This window comes from Pteropus vampyrus, unplaced genomic scaffold (assembly GCF_000151845.1).
Source record: "Pteropus vampyrus isolate Shadow unplaced genomic scaffold, Pvam_2.0 Scaffold146, whole genome shotgun sequence".
Taxonomy (NCBI): Eukaryota; Metazoa; Chordata; class Mammalia; order Chiroptera; family Pteropodidae; genus Pteropus; species Pteropus vampyrus.
The window spans coordinates 946,308-964,121 of record NW_011888927.1 but is presented as its reverse complement, the minus strand read 5'-3'; the positions used below and the strand labels follow the sequence as shown (position 1 = coordinate 964,121).

The 17,814-nt window shown below is 35.7% G+C and overlaps 1 protein-coding gene across 2 annotated transcripts in view; it reads left to right on the top strand.

Annotated features, from left to right (window-relative positions):
* Positions 1–17,814, top strand: part of CDK15 (cyclin dependent kinase 15) — an 84,981-nt gene that overhangs the window by 5,353 nt on the left and 61,814 nt on the right. For both annotated transcript variants that reach the window (XM_011369146.1, XM_011369144.2), the window contains exons 4-6: positions 5,235–5,314; positions 14,615–14,709; positions 15,452–15,514. In XM_011369146.1, coding sequence (XP_011367448.1) covers positions 5,235–5,314; positions 14,615–14,709; positions 15,452–15,514 — 238 coding nt within the window. The remainder of the gene's footprint in view (positions 1–5,234; positions 5,315–14,614; positions 14,710–15,451; positions 15,515–17,814) is intronic.

Sequence of the window (17,814 nt, the reverse complement as noted above, 5' to 3'; positions counted from 1 at the left end):
TGCAGCCATCTAAAGTATGAGATAGATTTACTAATAGAAAAAGACATCCAATATTTTAAGAGAACAAAAAAGCAAGTTATAGAACAATGTGCACCCTCTGATCTCATTCGGAAAAAAAAACGTTATGATATAAAATATTTCAAATCAATAGCCACAATACTTTTTTTATTATTGCTGTTAAATATTAGAGACATTACCCTTAAGTTAGAGATAGAGCAAGAATGCCCATTATTATTTAATTTAAAGATTATCACTAATGTTCTAGCCAATGCAATTGAGGAGAAAGAAAGAACGAATATCATTTTTGTGGATTATAAAATTTTTTATCTAAAAAACCAAAGAGAATCATCTAAAAAACAATTAAAAATAGTATGATAGAACAATAAGGTGATCAGTTACAAAATAAAAATGTATTTATCAAAAGTCGTCTCGTGTATTAACAATAACCATTTAATAGAAAATATAGTAGGGGAAGTTACTGTCATAATAGCAACAACAAAAATCATTAGCATCAATAAATGGGCAGAATTCATATAAAGATTTACTAAGGGATGTAAAAGACTTGAAGAAAGAGCAAGATAGGCATTCATTTTATTTTTAGACAGGTTTTCATTTAGTCTACTAATATTTGTTAAGCATCTGCTATGTGCCTGGCACTATTTTAGCCAATAAGGATTCATAGGAGAACAAGAGACAAAAATCCCTGCTCTTATGGAGTGTACATGCTAGCGGGGGTGAGATAAGCAATAAACAAATTAGTAAAATATTGAGTTTGTCAAAGAGTGAAAAGTGCTTTGGAAAAGAATTAAACAGGGAAGAGGGATGCGGAGTGCCAGAGTGGGGTGGTGGGTTACTCTTTTAAATAGAGTGTTGAGAGGAGGTCTCACTGAGAAGAGAACACTTGAACAGAGACTCTGACAAAGGAGAAGTGTGAGCTGCATGTATGTGCAGTGGAAGAGAGTTTCAGGCAGAGGGAACAGCAAGTAAGAAATCCCAGAGACAGAGGCAGGCCTCGTCCTGGAAGAGGAAAGTGGAAGGAGATGAGGACGGGAAGCAGTTGTAGCTGCTGGTTGTGGTGGGGCAGTTGTGTATGGTCTTGTAGACCATTCCAGGGATTGTTGTAAGGATATTTGGATTAGAAAATCTAATCGTGCAAAGATGTCAATCATTCTCTAATTTATAGTCTTAATGTATTATAAATGTGTTAAAAAGCTACAATAATTAAAATGTTATAGTACGAGTATAAGACAGATCAAAGTTTAAAAAGTCCAGAAAGTCACAAATCCGAATATTAATAAGGTCTAATATACAGTCATGGTGACATGTCAGTCAAATCAGCAGAGACAAGAAGACAGTCCAATAAATGGAGCTGAGACAATTGTTAGCAATTTGAAAAAGGTAAATATACAATATAAATGCCTAGTAAATTAAAGAGTTAAATAAAAAAAAGAATTTAAAGACGAGATGAATAGATAAGAGAATTCTTTGTAACCTTTGGGCTGGAAAGGTCTGTCTATACATAACACTTATGTCAGAACCCACAACGGATGATTGGAAGTGTGCGTGGTGCCCCATCTATCCAAATATGTTCTAGGGAGACCCAATTCTGACACTTTAACAGAGTTTTCACTGAAACAGTTATCGTTGTCAAATTGACACAGGGAACCCTAGAACAAAATCAAATGTGATCTTTTATTATAGATGCTCTCAGCATCTTTAAAATGTTAATGTATGCCAGGACTATCGAAGAAAGAATGAGAACATTTTTAAAGTGTAAAGCATTTCCTAAAATACTTGACCAAAAAACCTTTCTGGAAGTGTGGGGAGAATTTTACAGAGCTATGCTCTGAGTAAAATGTTGCAGAAAATACTAAACATCATAAATATTTCAAAGTTCAAAATTTCAAAGACATGGTACGGTAAACAAAAAAAGTTGGTGAGAAGTATATGTAAAACTATTTCAATAAAAAGGTAGGCAAATAAGCAAATCCCAAAAAAGCAGAAAAGACCAATATGTTTATGAAAATTCAGTTCCACAAGTGGTTAAAGAAATATAAATTAAAATGTGATCATTCCTTTTAACCTATAAATAGGTCCCCCCAAAATGAAGATAAAAGCATGCTCCAAAAAACAACCTTCACAGTTATGGGCATTTCTCAAAGAACATAGGCGCCAACTGAAAGAGCTCCCAAATGACAAAGCTGAAAAAAAAGAGCAACAAAATAAATAAACTATTATAGTTTGGGATTGTAACCCAAAGTATAAAATACATATCTATGAGTTTATGCTAATAAAAATAAATGGTTCAAAAATTAATAAGTGGTAGAGAAGAGACAAATTTCCCATGCAGAATTCCAAATAATTTATGTAGATAACACACCCTCGAGGAAGTGGAGCGTAACTCCCCATTCCTTAAGTGTGGGCTATTCACAGTGATATTCTTCATAAGTACAGTGTGGAAGTGGGGGGAGGATAATTACAGTGAAGAAGCCTGACAAGCACTACCTCAGCTAAGTGATTAAGGCCAACATCAAAAGTCATAAATTATGATGATAGTACATACCCTTAATATGGTGTGATGAAAATGGTACTTTACCTTCTCAAAACCCATAGCCCCAGTCTAATCATAAGAAAGACATCAGAAAAAATTCCAATGGAGAGCTATCCTACAAAGTTCTTCACCAGTACTCCCCAGACTTGTCAAGTTCATCAAAACCAAAGAAAGGCTGGAAAATTGTCACAGCCAAGAGGAGCCTAAAGAGACACGACAACTAAATGTAATGCGGTATTCTGGATGGGATCCTGGCACGAATAAAAGATATTAGGTAAAAACGAAAGGAATCCTGGTAATCAAATTGCAATATATAAATATGTCAGTCAATGCATCCTACACCTTTAACTTACACAATGTTATATGTCTATATCTCAATTTTAAAAAGGCTGAGATAAATTGATAGATTTCATAAATTTATACATTCCTACTGATATCCACTTCAGAAGAGATAGAAAGAATAGTTACTGTAAGAAAATATTTTGAAATAAAATTTAAAAAGCCAAATAAACTTATAAATGCTGTAAAAATAATAAAAATAAAAGGTAATATACAACAGCAAATTAATTTTAAAACTTAAAAATCATCCATAATCTATCACTTTAGTACAGCAATTGCACATGTGCATTTTGTTTTCCACAACCACACAGATTAAAATTGACCCTTGAACAACATGGATCCACTTATACATGAATTTTTTTCAATAAATACTGTAAATGTATTTTCCTTATGATTTTCTTAATAACATTTTCTTTTCTCTAGCTTAATTTATTGTCAGAATACAGCATGTAATACATATGACATATAAGATATCTGTCAATCAACTGTTTCTGGTGTTGGTAAGGCTTCTATCAACAGCAGGCTACTAGTGAAGTTTTGGGGAAGTCAAAAGTTGTATGAGGATTTTTGGCTGTGCAAGGGGTTGGTGCCCCTAACACCCACCTTGTTCGAGGTCAACTATACTTAAAGTTGTAAAAATGATGTGCTTGCTGTTTTGTATCCTGTTGTTCATTTTATCGCAAATCTTTCCCTGTTTTTTTTTGTGTACATATCTCTGGACTTAAGCTTTTGTTATGAATGCAAAATATTCCATTGTATTGATATACTACAAATTTTTAAACTGTTCCGCTAGTTTTGGACATTTCAACTATTTCTATCTGTTTCTATTATAACTAACACAGTAGAAGATATCTTTCATCCATTTGGAATTTTTTAAATTTTTATTAAATAAGTTTATTGAGAAAAATTCATTAGTATGGTACTTTTATGGCTTTTCCTATACATTATCATGTTGTATCCCCCCTAAATTTTACCAATTTATGACGCAACCCACATAAACAACACAATTTTACTGCACCAAAAAAAACACCTAGACTTCTAATAAATTGTAGGCTTTAGTTAGTAATAATGTATCAATATTGGTTCATTAATTGCAACAAATGTGCCATACTAATATAAGATGTTAACATAGGAGAAATTGATTGTGAGGTACATGGGAACTCTGTACTATGATCTCAATTTTTCTGTAAATCTAAAACTGTGCTAAAAAATGAAATCAAAAAGTAAAAACGAAAACAACTCTGCCCAGGGCTGGTAAAGGAGCACTGGAATCGCCACCTTCATGACTAGCTAGGGGTGTGACCACTCTGTGGCACAGTTTAGAAATATGCATTGAAAACAATAAAAACATGCACAGTATGCTCTTTGGTTTAGCAACTGTACTTCTACCCTTAGAAAATTATAGGGGCTATGTGGAAGGACTGATCTACAAATACGATCATCACTGTATTTTTATAATAGTCAAAAGTTAGAAAACATTTAAAAGCATTTGGAATTGGCTAAATATATTGCAGTATATTTGTGTAATAAAATATTTTGTCATCATTAAATGTCACATAATACAAGGATGAATAAGAGAAAAAGTTAGATGGAGGGAAAACAGGTTACTAATAAATGGTATAATATGATGTGAATCTCACTGTACTAAAATAATAGATTAATGTTTGCATTAAAATCTTCTCTGTTCTCTGGCACTTACATTAGCGAATGAAACAATGAATAAGTGGAGAGTAGGAGGAGATGAAGAGAGATAACTGTGGGACTGGGCCCAGCTGTAGCACCTAGAAGGCCACAAAATTTGGCTTTTATTCAATGTGAAATGTGGAGATAGTGGTGTGTTTTAAGCAGCGAAGTGACTTGTTTTGACTTTCACTTAAAAAGATGTCCCCGGCTACTCTGTTAAGAGGAGACAGTAGGGGTACAAATGTACAAGCAGGGAGACCGTTAGGAGGTCACTACGATAATTCAGCTGAAAAATAAGGATGGCTCAAGTAAGTGTGCAAAGGGAAATGAAAGGAATAACATATATCAAAATATTATGAGGATGGATTTGGTTGGTTTGGGGGGAATTCTCTGCTTTTCTGTATTCTCCAAATTTGTAATAATGAACAGATATCATTTTGGTAAAGAGAAAAAAGTTTTGGGGTGTATATATATATATATATATATACATATATATATATGTATATATATATAAAACTTTTAAAACTTTTTATTTTGAAAAAATTATAGATTAATATGCTGAAATATATTTCGAGGAAAAATTGCTTTTGTTAAGCTATCCTTAGTATAAATTGCTGCTCTGAATTATCTGAAAGTGTGCATTTTCTCCCCATTCTTCCAGGATAAACAGACAACTAGTGGCTTTAAAAGTCATCAGCATGAATGAAGAAGAGGGAGTCCCCTTTACAGCTATCCGGGAAGGTAGGAACAGTAAAATGGACCCAACAAATCTGTTTTAAGTCTTTGATTTGAAAAAAAAAAAAAAAAATACATTGAGTCTATATATTTGGCATCTAGCTTTTGATATTTCTAGAAGAAATATTATAATTGTAATTTCATTCTTCATACCAGTCTTTCAGGTTCGTTTACACTATCATTTTATTATTTATTCTTGAAGAAATTAAGACTCAAAACTATTATATTAGTTGACCAAGACTATGAACTCAATGACTGTTTACTAAGTACCTTCTGTGTGTTTGGTCCCATGCTAAATGCTAAGGCTATCTCTATATAACTCTAGAAAAAGCCATATAAAAGATAAGATAAATAATATAATCACACAAATTCTGAGTAAGCAATTTACTTGAAAATAGTGTGTTTGTTTAAGTAGCATTTGAAAAGCTCTTTGGGAAGGCATGTGTTTTTAGTGTTGTCCCTATATTTTCTCTATAACTTGGGCAGTATAGCAAGTGGGTGAGGAATCTGGTGTCGGATGGACTTGAGTTTGAATCTTAGATCTGCTGATTACTAGTGCCATGACTGAGGGTAGATGGCCTATTTAAGATTCAGTTTATTGCAGAAAGAGGATAATATTAGTATCTATTTCTTTGAGTTATTATGAGGATTAAATGAGAATATGTATTTAAAGCACTAATCACAGAATCCATTTTCAGAATTCTAGAAATGCTGACTATTACTATTTCATTCTTATTCTTTTCCCTTAGCGATCTCTTGGTCACCATCGAGATAACCAATAATTTATAATATGTAAAAATCAAGAGGCCCATGTAGTGAAAAAATAATTAAAAATGCAATTTATTAACTTTTTTATATGAGCCATTTGAAATAAAATGGTAATAGGATTGCTATTTATTTCAGCAAAAACCCAGAGAAATGGCAATTCCTGGGCCTAACTTTCTCCCCGGCTAACGACTTCATCTTCCCTTCTTCATGAAGACATCTTGTATGCAAAGTATATTGCCGGGTGTTGTGATGGATGAGAAGAAAAAGCCTGATCTTTGCTCTATAGCATTTTCAAAAGTAACAGAGCAGATGGTTCCAGTTACAACCAGTGTTATAATGGAGGCAAAAAAACACATAAACTACGATGAGAACCAGTTAGTGTCAGCGTGGCTAATGGAGTCAGTAGATTTTGAGTGGAGCTTGGAAGGATGGATTATGCAAACAGGCATGGAAAAAGCAATTCAGAAAATGAGTTCATAACTGAATTTGATGCCATTTTCAAAAGTCTTTTGGAGCCCCTGGGAATTGTGTTATTTTGAATTTAAGTAGAAAGGTCAAATTGCTATCGGGTTAGTCAGAGATTCAGCCTGATAGGATCAGGTGCCTCCTGGAGGAAAAGCTTGGTTTTAAGTGTTTAATATAATGGAAGTTGCATTTACTAATGCACTTTTTAGTGATCTCCATAAAAGAATGATCAGATTTAGAAAGAGATGTGAGATAGGTTAAGGAGTATTTCTGAGCATAATAAAAGTCCCTAGGTCACCAGCACAGGGAGAGTCTCTAGGCCCAGTTTCGCCCATTCGTCTGGTGTTTCCTTCATGCACTTGAGCTTATCCATTGCGTCAAGCTCGCCTCGTTCGGATTTTGCCCACAGCCAAGTTTTTTAGATTGACATTTGACAAAACTTTTGCTGGTTTTGCTAACAGATGGTTCTCAGCATGGTTCAGAAAAGCTGGGTCTGTATTGTTCCGTATGCTAAATGTTCCTTTTATTGCATATTTACTGAGGAATTGCCTCTCCATCGCAGGTGTTTGGAATTACATTTAATATTCAACTGTGGACTTTTTTGATTTACTTTATAGACTTACCTTACTGAATGCTTTGCTTGTATAATATTAAAAACCAGAAAAGGATTTTTGACACATTGGAGGTTGTTAAGGCATCTAATTTCCAACAACGAATGTTTCTTTTTCCACCAGTGTAAAAGCTGAAGGCCCTTGTTAGAACGCCCTCTCCCCTCAATGAGATATGAGACCTCATTTGAAAACTTTGGCACCGTCCCATTTTTCCTGTAAGAATTTTAAGGATGTGAGACTAGGGAGACAGGAGGTTAAACAAGAAGGGCTGGAAAGCAAAATAAGAACAGCTGGAATTCATTAGTTAAAATCCAGGGTCACTAGCTAAAAAGGCAACTGAAAGCCACATGCAGAAAAACTGAACGAGTAATGCAGATGTCTTTTAAAAGCCTTGAAGCAGGAATTACTTTCCCTGAACAGTTTGGCTGCACTGACGATACCAGCCAACACTTTATTGAGTAGAGTTTTACTACATGTACAGTCTGTCGCCATGTGAGTGGAATACATGTGGCAGCTTATTAATCTGGTCACCGAAACACCATTCGATCTTAACATGTAATGTTATAAAATTAGTGAAAGCATGAACAGCACTAAGGAAAACATATCTTGATACCCGTGCCAGATAATTTTCATGTGTTACCTCTTTTAATCTTAACAACCTTTGAAGATAGATCTTCTTCTAATATGTAGCTATAATTAAAACCAAATCTCTCTGATTCAAAAGTCCATACGCTCTCTGTGCATTCATTCTACAAGCATCATTGAGCACCTCCATGACCAGGCACTCTGCGGACTGCTAGATACAGAGCAGAACACACAATAGATATGTTGTCTACCCTCACGTTTTTATTAGTTAAAAAGATTAGCTACCTTCATAGCAACTTAGAAAATCTTCCATAACTGGCTCTAGAATTATATTTTAAATGTTTATTCTTACAAGGAGAAAACACTTATTTGAATAGACTAATATTTTAAGTTTTTATATAAATACACATTCCCTAGTTTTATTAAACTGTGTATCAATATTCTAATAATGTGCATTTAAAAAGTCTTTCTATAAAATTAGAAATGTTTGGGTTAAACCCAGGAATTTTAGCCTGTTAGCAGAGCTTGTTTAGGAAGCAGTCATATAACTAACCTTTTTTGAGGACTAGGCATATGACATAATCTTCCCTGCTTCTGCCCCGTCCCCCCCCCCCCCCCCCCCCCCCGCCACATTATCATTTCTTTAAACTCTTACTTCAACTCTCGAAGGTAAAGTGTGTTGTTTCTGTTGTAGGGATGAAGGAATCTGAGCCTCAGAGAGGTTAGGTAACTTGCCTGAAATCTCAGAACGAGTGATCAGTGTTGTTAGGTAGCAGAATCTAATCTCTTCTATGCAAAATCCTTTCTTTATTACAATAAATTTAGAACTCCTTAACTCAAGCATTTCTCCTTTAACAACAGTAAAAATTAAAAAATCCGTTTTAATGATACATTTTGTATAAATGTTAAACAAATGCAGAAGAAACATTTTAAAGAAAATTATATATAATATTGTATATTTGTCAATTCTGATTCTATCAACTCTATAGTACCAGTAATTGCAGTGTTTAATTAGAAACAGTTTTAGCCGAGAATCCTTTAAGATCATTCTTTAGTAGAAAACATTACAAAGTAATTATTCCCAGTCCATATATGAGAAAACTTAGCCAAAAATAGGCTAAGGAACCTCCCCAGGTCATGCAGGGAGGTAGAGGATACCAGTTAGAACCACTGAGTTTGGTTATTACAAAGTGATTGCAGCAGGCCAGAATGACAAGAAGGTCTCCATAGAATGCATTCAAATTACATTATGGACATGGCACATTTACCTCTGCATAGTTACATTTTTATAAAACAAAACAATGTCAGGATGATGGTATACAATCAGATTATAATTCCAAAGAAATCAGATAATAACTATTTGTCTAACATTTGTATTAATATTTATCTTGATGATTTCTTTTCTTGGAATGCATAACAGGACTCATTGACTTGATTTGTGACACCCAGGCCAGAGAAAATGAGATATCAGGAACTACAAACTCTTTTTAATTCAATGCCCAGTGGGGGTTGGGAGTGGGAATTGGCTCTATTGTTGACTCTTACATAAACTCATTATAGCTGTCTGGTCTTCATTAATTCACAAGCACTTACTGAGCACCACATGCCAGGCCTATGCTAGGTGCTGGAGAGGCTAAGACAGGGACAAGGACAATCCATGCCCTCGAGGAGCTCACGGCTCAGGGCTTTGACTACCAGACTCTCTGTTTAGCTGTGTCTTAGGACTTTAAGAGTCAGCCTTGTTCCTTCTGGTCACTATCATCTTTTACTTTTCCTTCTAACCTAAAGCAGAACAGAATAGAGTAACATCAAAACTATTACCCATTGGACTTGCAAAGCATCAATTTTCATAAAACTTTACTGAACCACAAACCCCAATGAAATGAACAAAACTGAGAAACTAAATATTCTCATATCACTGCAAGATGAAAATGATAATTTTTTAACTAAATTGTTAAATATCTTACATATATGAGGATCAAATAAAATTCTATGTAATGTTCAACCAGTTGGTCATACTAAACACATTTTTGGACATTTATAATAAAGAAAGAAATACTTTGCATTTTTAAAACAAGCTTAATAACTTAAAGAAAATTTAAAATGTTCTTTAGAATTAGCACCACCATATAGAGCTAAAGAGTAACTTGGCTTATTTGCACCTATAGAAATTCCTTCTTTACTTATTAACACCAATGAAATTGTTCATGAAATTGTTCCCTTCCTTTTCTCATAAAAACCCTTCACTCCCTCATTTGAACACTATTTGGATTCCTGTCTGAATCAATGTTCCCTCATGCTTCCTGTTAGATTTCAAATAAATGCTTGTTCCGTCTCACTTCGGCCATTTATTTTTAGGTTAACAGATCCAGGCCATTTCCATCTTTGGTGCCTCCATCTTTCAGCCGTGGGTCATTTTTCCTGATCTTTGAGATTATGTTATTTTCTTCTTTGGATTTTCTCTTTGTTTTTTCTGGGTGTTCTCATGATCATACCAAAGTAATATATACAGCAGTCTTACAACAATGCCTGGCTTGTGATAAATACTCAGTGAGTGTTAGCTATTATCATCATCATCATTATCATTATCATTATAAAGGTATTTTGGAAGCACTCAAAGAAATTCCATTGTGATTCCATTTGTCTGGAGCTCTAAGGACTCTCCAATTTATCTTTGTGTCTTTTATTTGAAGAGAAATAAAAAAAAGTAGACTTAGCCTATGTGAATTATAAAAACAATAATTTTACAGGAATCAGAATGCTCTGATTTTAAGATCTTTCTTTCTCCATTGGCTTTTGCATCCCTCAGCTGATTATCCTGCAGAACACACCACATCCTGCTGTGAAGTTTATGAGGCAGCCTTGAAATTATAAGAAAGATCTTTCCTTCCTGGGTTTGAGACCCACACATGTGAGGCTGCAGGCATTTTAGATCCCTCGGGTGAATGGACCAAACAATAAACCAAAACCATGAGATAAATGCTTTAAACATCATCTACTTTTTCATGTAAATTCTCCATTATTAGTCATCAAAAGTCACAGGTTCCATGTAAGTATTTCAGTATTTCTGCAGTGCTAAAAAAAGCAGTAGTAGACATGGCCATAACACATGCAACATTTATAATCTAATGAGGAAGACAACTAAAAGAAACAACAAAAGCATCTTCATCAGAAACATACTATACCAACAAATTATAGGGATAGAAATGATACTAGGCAATTAGTGACCACTAATTTGAGAGTAAATATTTATTAATTGTTTATTATATATCAGATGTTGTTCTAGACACTGAAGATATAGCAATAAGCAAAAAAACAAACGTGCTTTCTCTTAATGGAGTTTATATTCTTAAGGGTAGAGACAGATAATAAACAGATATATAATATGTCAGGGGTAATAAGTGCTATGTGTCAGGGGTGATAAGTTCTATGAAGAAGAACAAAGCAGAGCAATGGATAGAGGATCACTGGGATGGGCCAGGGCTAAGGGCTGCTATGTCATCAAGAGAGGTCAGGGAAGCCAAGACTTTAATGTGTATCATTTGAGCAGAGAGCTGAGATAAGAAGGTTGCAGGCAGAGGCAAAGGCAAGTCCCAGGGAGGAAATGTGTTTGGAAGTGTCCAAGGAAGAGCAAGGAGGCTAATATGAATAGAGCCAAGTGAGCAAAGATGGGAGTGTGAGTTGATAAGGGCAGAGCAGGGAGGTGATGCAGGCTGAGCAGGCCATAGTAAGCCCTTTGGATTTTATTCTTAGTGCAATGAGAGACTGCTGGAGGGTTTGGAACCAGGAGAGAGACAAGCCCTGACTTCCCTTTGAGAAGGATTACAGTGGCTGGCTGCTCTGTGAGAAGAGACTGTAGGAAGAAAGGAAGGAAGCAGGGAGACGAGTTAGAAGGTATTTGCGTTAATTCAGCCAAGATATGATGATAGCTTGGCCCAGAATGTTAGCAGAGGAGGTGGCAAGAAGGGAAGGATGCTGGACATGTTTTGATGGTATTGCCAACAGATTTGCTGATGGATTGGAGGAAGTTGAGAGGAGTCGCCATTTCCTAGAGCAGTGAATCCTCATCAAATGGATTAATCGTTTAAAAAGGTTTCTGCGAAGAAATTGTGATTAAGGGTAAAACTAATAACGCAAATATAAGTGAACAACAGAGAACTGGCAAAACTGACACTTTCCCTACTCCTATAAAACAGAAATTATGAATAAAACTATACGAAATAAAAATTTATACCCACTGTTGTCAGCAATGAGCCTCATCCTAAGCGGATATTGTTCCTTGAGCTCTTTAGCAAGTGATAGTATGTAGCCATTATAAATAATATATCATGCCACCAGGATTTTAAAAATAAACATTGGGAGTTTTAGTAATATCATAGTTAAGTAAAATTAAATTTTGTATTAAAAATAAATTTAAACATCTTTACAATATTCTTAGCAGTTTCAGCTTTATCATATCCTTTTAAAATCTAATTTTGGTGCACTTTTTTGTAGCGTGTGTGTATTTCTGTGTAGAGAGAGAGAAAATGAACATAATTTACAAATAAAAATACACATACAAGTAACGCACTTATATTTACGTTATTAGTTATCTGTTGTTCACTTATATTTGCGTTATTAGTTGCAAGCATTTTCAACTGATGATCAGAAGTCATTGTAAATATAGAAGGTGTTGAAAACCCTAGCATAAGAAAACAAAAATTTTAAGAGTTTAATTTGGGAATGGGAGTTTACTGGGGTTCAAGATAAAGGGGAGAGGCAAGTACCTGATGGCAGGGATATTAATTCTAATTTGCAACTGTGTGATGCTTGACATTTGCCAGGGATCTATTTGCCAGGGATCTGATTCCAACCTCATGTCAACTCTGTGAAGTCAAGTCAGGAAAGGTGTTATCTGTTTTTCATAGGGAGCGAATTGAGACTAGAGTTGAGATACTCTCTCGAGCTCACTCGGATAGAAAGTGACAGGACCAGGATTCACATTAGGGCTTCTGGCTCTACAGTCAGCTCTCTGTTAAGACACTCAATAAATATATTTGATAAATTAAGTGCTTACTTTTGCTCGAGCATTGTCCTAAGTGGTGTGGCGGCATCTGAAGGAGAGGGAAAGTCACTCCCTCTATTAGCATGTAGCCTTCAGTCTGGGACTAAGGACATTAAACAGATGCCTGTGAAACCGTTTACTACATTTACCAAGCAATGTACTTATAACAGTGAAATAATAAATTTAACTCATAAGGATTCAGAGGAGAAAAAAAAACATTAGTCATTAGAGCAAAGTAGGGTTAATGGGTAGAATAGGTAGGGCTCCTTGGATGGTAAGAAGTTGCCAGCTCAAACTAACTTAAGTAAAGGAGAAAATTTGCTGGCTCACGGTTCTGTTAACTACCAGCTACTAGTATGGGCTAGCAGGGCACAGATGATGTCACCAGGAATCCATGCTTCTCCATCCCCAACACTGCTTTTCTCTGCCTTAGTTGTATTCCCAGGCATCGGCCATCTGGCCAGAGAAGCTCCTGGCTAAATTCTACAAGCTTGGCCCTCACAGTGGAAAAGGAAGCACTTTTTTCTTAATGACACCAGCAAAACAAGGCTCTCCCAGGCGTGGGTTTTGTGCCTGTCTCTGAACCAATCTCTGTGGCTGGTGCTGTTCTCTGATTGGACAGGCCTGGGTCACATGCCCAGTCTTGGGTAGGGGTGGGGCCAGCTTCACCTGAATAGCATGAACTGAGTAAGGAGAGGGTTTCCTCAAAGACAAATAGAGGTGTCCCCACTAGAAGGGAGAATAGCTGCCAGGAGGGCAAAACAACAGAGGATCATTACAACCGCATAAGATTAAAGAAGGAAGTAATTTTGTTCCAAAATTTGAAGGGAATATTTGAGTTTGTTTTTAATTTTACAGATTTCCAAAAGAGAGTTGGTGCAGAAGGTTCATGATATACAAATTATCAAAATTATACTTAAAATTATACTTAATTTTTCCTTTCCTTTAAGTCTTAAGGACACTCTTCATGCAGTGATGCCCTGCGCTGAGACTCATCATGTCCTTATGGTGCCTTTTCTGGTCTCCACCCTCCTGGTCTTCATACTCTGGAGCCCCCAAAGACAGCCTTTCAAACTGCCTCCCAGCCACTCCTGGCCTTTTGTGGAGACTTCTCCCCTTTAAGGCTGCTTTTACTGATCTAATAATAATCTACTATTGAAGATGTAAGAGACAGTCCTCAGCCCTACCCACTCTCACTCCCCTAGACACCCCAAGTTTGGCCCTGACCTCTTTTCAAGTTCGTGTTTTCTCTTTTCCACAGAGGTTTGCAATTCTTCCTTTAAGAAACACCCACTACTCCCTATTACGCTTCAACAATCCTTCATTGCATGCTCTTTATCCCTGCCTTCTACCAATCACATCCCTGGGCCCTGCTGACCCCTTGTGGGACTTTGAATTTTAGAGAATGGTGACGTGCTGCAAAGTCCTGCTCTAGAAGGCAGAACATTCCGTTTCCTGCTCCTCCCATGGCCTTTATCTCTCCGGTCCTCCTCTCCTATAACTCTGAAGCGGAGATGATAAGATTCCCAGAGGAAAGCATTTGCAAAGTGCTCTGAGTGCTTTGATGAAATTGATTGGGTAAATGGAAACATGTTTTTTGCAACTGCCCTCATGTATAAGAAAAATAACTTACACAAATACAAGGACTTGCCATATAACAAATAAAGATCCTTTGTAATTTTGAACATTATTTCACGAGAGATTTTTTTTCCAGCAGTAAAAAACCAGAATGCTTGATTTTAAATGTTTAAAAAATAAATAATGTTTGATACCTTTAAAGCAGTGTACTTTTACTATCAATGATCGAATTAACGTTTTGTTTAATTTTTCTAGCTTCTCTTTTGAAGGGTTTGAAACACGCCAATATTGTGCTGCTGCATGACATAATCCACACCAAAGAGACGCTGACGTTTGTTTTTGAATACATGGTGAGTTGCTCCAGTATTTCACAAAGCATGAAGAAAAGCCTGGTGCTTGTGTAATGAATCTGTTAATATTTTATGGCATGATAAAACTTTCATTACAATGTGGAAAGCGCCATGGAAATTTTCATTATTGTGATTAACAGAGCCTATTGTTCTTATGCTTATTCTTTAGTCCTGCTTCTTTTACCCACTATCTTTGCTGTCTTTTTTGCCCTCACAAGCAATAATAAATAAGCACTTTGAGTCTGCCTCCTAAATAAAACTTTTATACTTTCTAAAATCTATTTTTAATCACTATCTGAGCAGAACTCAACATTTTTATCATTGATAATGAAGACGTAACTCACAAAGTTTTAAAAAATTATATTCGAGTTCACTAAAGAAAAACTCATTTTTGTATTTTTGAAAGGAAAAATGATTTAAATATTAGCAGATATAAATCATAAAGTATGTGTACTTGGCTTGCCTTCAAGGAAAGCGAAAAATCTCTGTGTCATTGTGTTTGGTGACAGTCATTTTAAACTGAGGATCTCTTTGTGCTGAGTAACAACCTTCCTTCTAAGAGTTAGAAAGACACACTGAGTTTGACTTAAACAGTGGGATCTCAGAAAATCTGGTTATGTGCCTTTTGCACCTATTCTCAAAAATCCTGAACTTCGTAATACCAGTGACAGTCATGTCTATGGCCTGCTTTAGGATACTGTTCAAGCACCACTAACATCAGTTTCTCCACCATTTCATGTAGCACACAGACCTGGCCCAGTACATGTCTCAGCACCCAGGAGGGCTTCATCCTCACAACGTCAGGGTGAGTACTTTGAGGGTCACGGCTCTCCTCTGGCTTGTCCGCAGCAGGAAATTTTTTAAACAGGCTGCCATCACAAAGCCGAGTCCCAGGACTCTAAATAAGAAGATGGCCATCATTGATATTCTAGAGATAAGTTTAAAAAAAAAAAAAAAAAAAGAGTTGCCCCTCATGATATAAAGCAATGTTTAACTATTTTCTGGGCAGCCTAACCTTGTCAGTCATTGCCATCATGTAAACGTCTCTTTAAAAGTATAAACCAATTAGAAAGAATTGCATTAAAAGGGAAAAAGTGAAGCTAGGCCGTCATAAAATAAATACTTTCTTCGTGGCAGACTACTGTGGTCTGTGATAAAGTTTGTGTTGTATGTATAGTTCTCCACTAGAACTAGCAAACAAACTAACTACCTTTTTTAGATCTTAATCAGTTACCTTTTTTGCCTGTTCTATCAGATCCTATTATATATGGGACCAACTTTCATTTTTCCAGTCATTATAACAGAAATCATAACAAACTCTTAATTAGCTGTAATTCTACATCTATTATAAATTTCAGAAATCATTCGTATTTCATACTTTTTACTCCCTAAGGTTTTATTGACACCAATTAATCAATTGGCCCTTAACCATATGAGGTTTGTATATCATGTACTCATTTGTTTAACTCATTTGTTAATATTTATGTATTTATTTATTCATTCAAGAAATATTTATTGACTACTTAGTACTATATTAAGTTTTGAGGTTTCACTAATGAATAAGTTGCGTTTCTTGTTTTCAATATGCTTAAAGCCCGGTAAGATACGTGGACTTAAATAGCCAGTGAGAAGCAAAGGGATAAAGGTGATGATAATAGGAATATTATGCGAACGCATAATAAGGGGCCTGATCTGCTCTAGGAGGCAAGGGGGAAAGGTCTGAAGACACGGGGTTGAGGAGAGTAAAGGAATTTTAAAATAGCTATTGGAGAATGGGATAGAGAACTAACTAAGGAAACTGAGAGGGTTTGCTAGTATATTAAAGACTCTGGTAAGAAAACCATTAAATTATCTGCATAATCATGGGATTTTTTTTTTTTTTTTAATGGCAGTGCTTAGCAATTTGAATTGAAGAGCAGAGAAAGTAGACAGCTGGATTGATTCAGAGTTAGGGTTTTGCCAGATATGTGAGAGGGAAAGACAGTTGGGCAAGAGAATTGAGGAAATTGTCAAGAGAGGTTAAAATGATGATCAGCGGCTTCTAAACTGGGTCTAATCTGAGGAAAGGAAGTGAAGATAGGCAAGTTGCTGATAACTAGGGAGAGAGCAGAAGAGTCAATGCTGATTAAATAGAAGAACAGTTGAAGAAAAAATGACTAAAAAAAAAAAAAAGATTTTCAGGCTTATGTGACTGTGACATCCCAGATACTGTTCTAAATGCTTAGAAGGACAAAAAGACATAGAAGACATAATTCCTGTCCTCAAGACACTTGTATACAAATCAAGATAAAAGAAATATACACCAGTATTATTCCAAGACATGTGTGAATAATGCCAGGTAAGAAATAAGACCTAGTATTGTAGATGTGCCAAGAAGTAAAATATATCTTCTCGTTTTAAGAGGCTTTGTTAAGCCAGAACTTTAAAAATGCATTGTATTTCAAGAGGCTGGAATAAGGGAAGATGTTACAGGAAGAAGGGATATTTTCAACCAAGGTACAGAGCAGGGAAGTAGAGGATAGGATCCCAGAAAGAGGATCCCGGGGTCATGGGTTTTTAGGGTTAGGGGGCCCACAGTGGTTTTCGGCCTTCAGGTTCTGACCCATTACTAGATTATGAAATCAATTTGGTGATTAGCAACCAACATTTTGAAAAATGAAAAGGAATGGGTGAAAAGAGAATAAAAGAAATTAGGGTGCATTACACTTAGTAAGAGTAAGTATTATTTTGTGCAACTTTTGTTCCAGCTGAAACTGTACTTATATCTATGTATGTATATGACTACTGGGCACTTACATATTACTGTCATTGCAGTCGAAAAAAACTTTAAAAACATTGGACTGGTCTAACTTCCTCATTTCACAGAATTAGAATCCAAGGTTTGAGGACAAACATTTTGCCTGAGGGTATAGAACCAGCTTTTGCCATTGTTAAATATGATTTTTGGGGTTAAGATTCTTTTCCACTAGTGCCATACTGCATTTCTCATCCTGTTGGCCTGGAATATAGAATATATTTGTGGAATGGGTTACATAAGTCTGGGAAAATAGATTGGGTAGGAGTCTTACTTTCCAAGATGTGGACTTTATTCCTTAGACAGTAGAG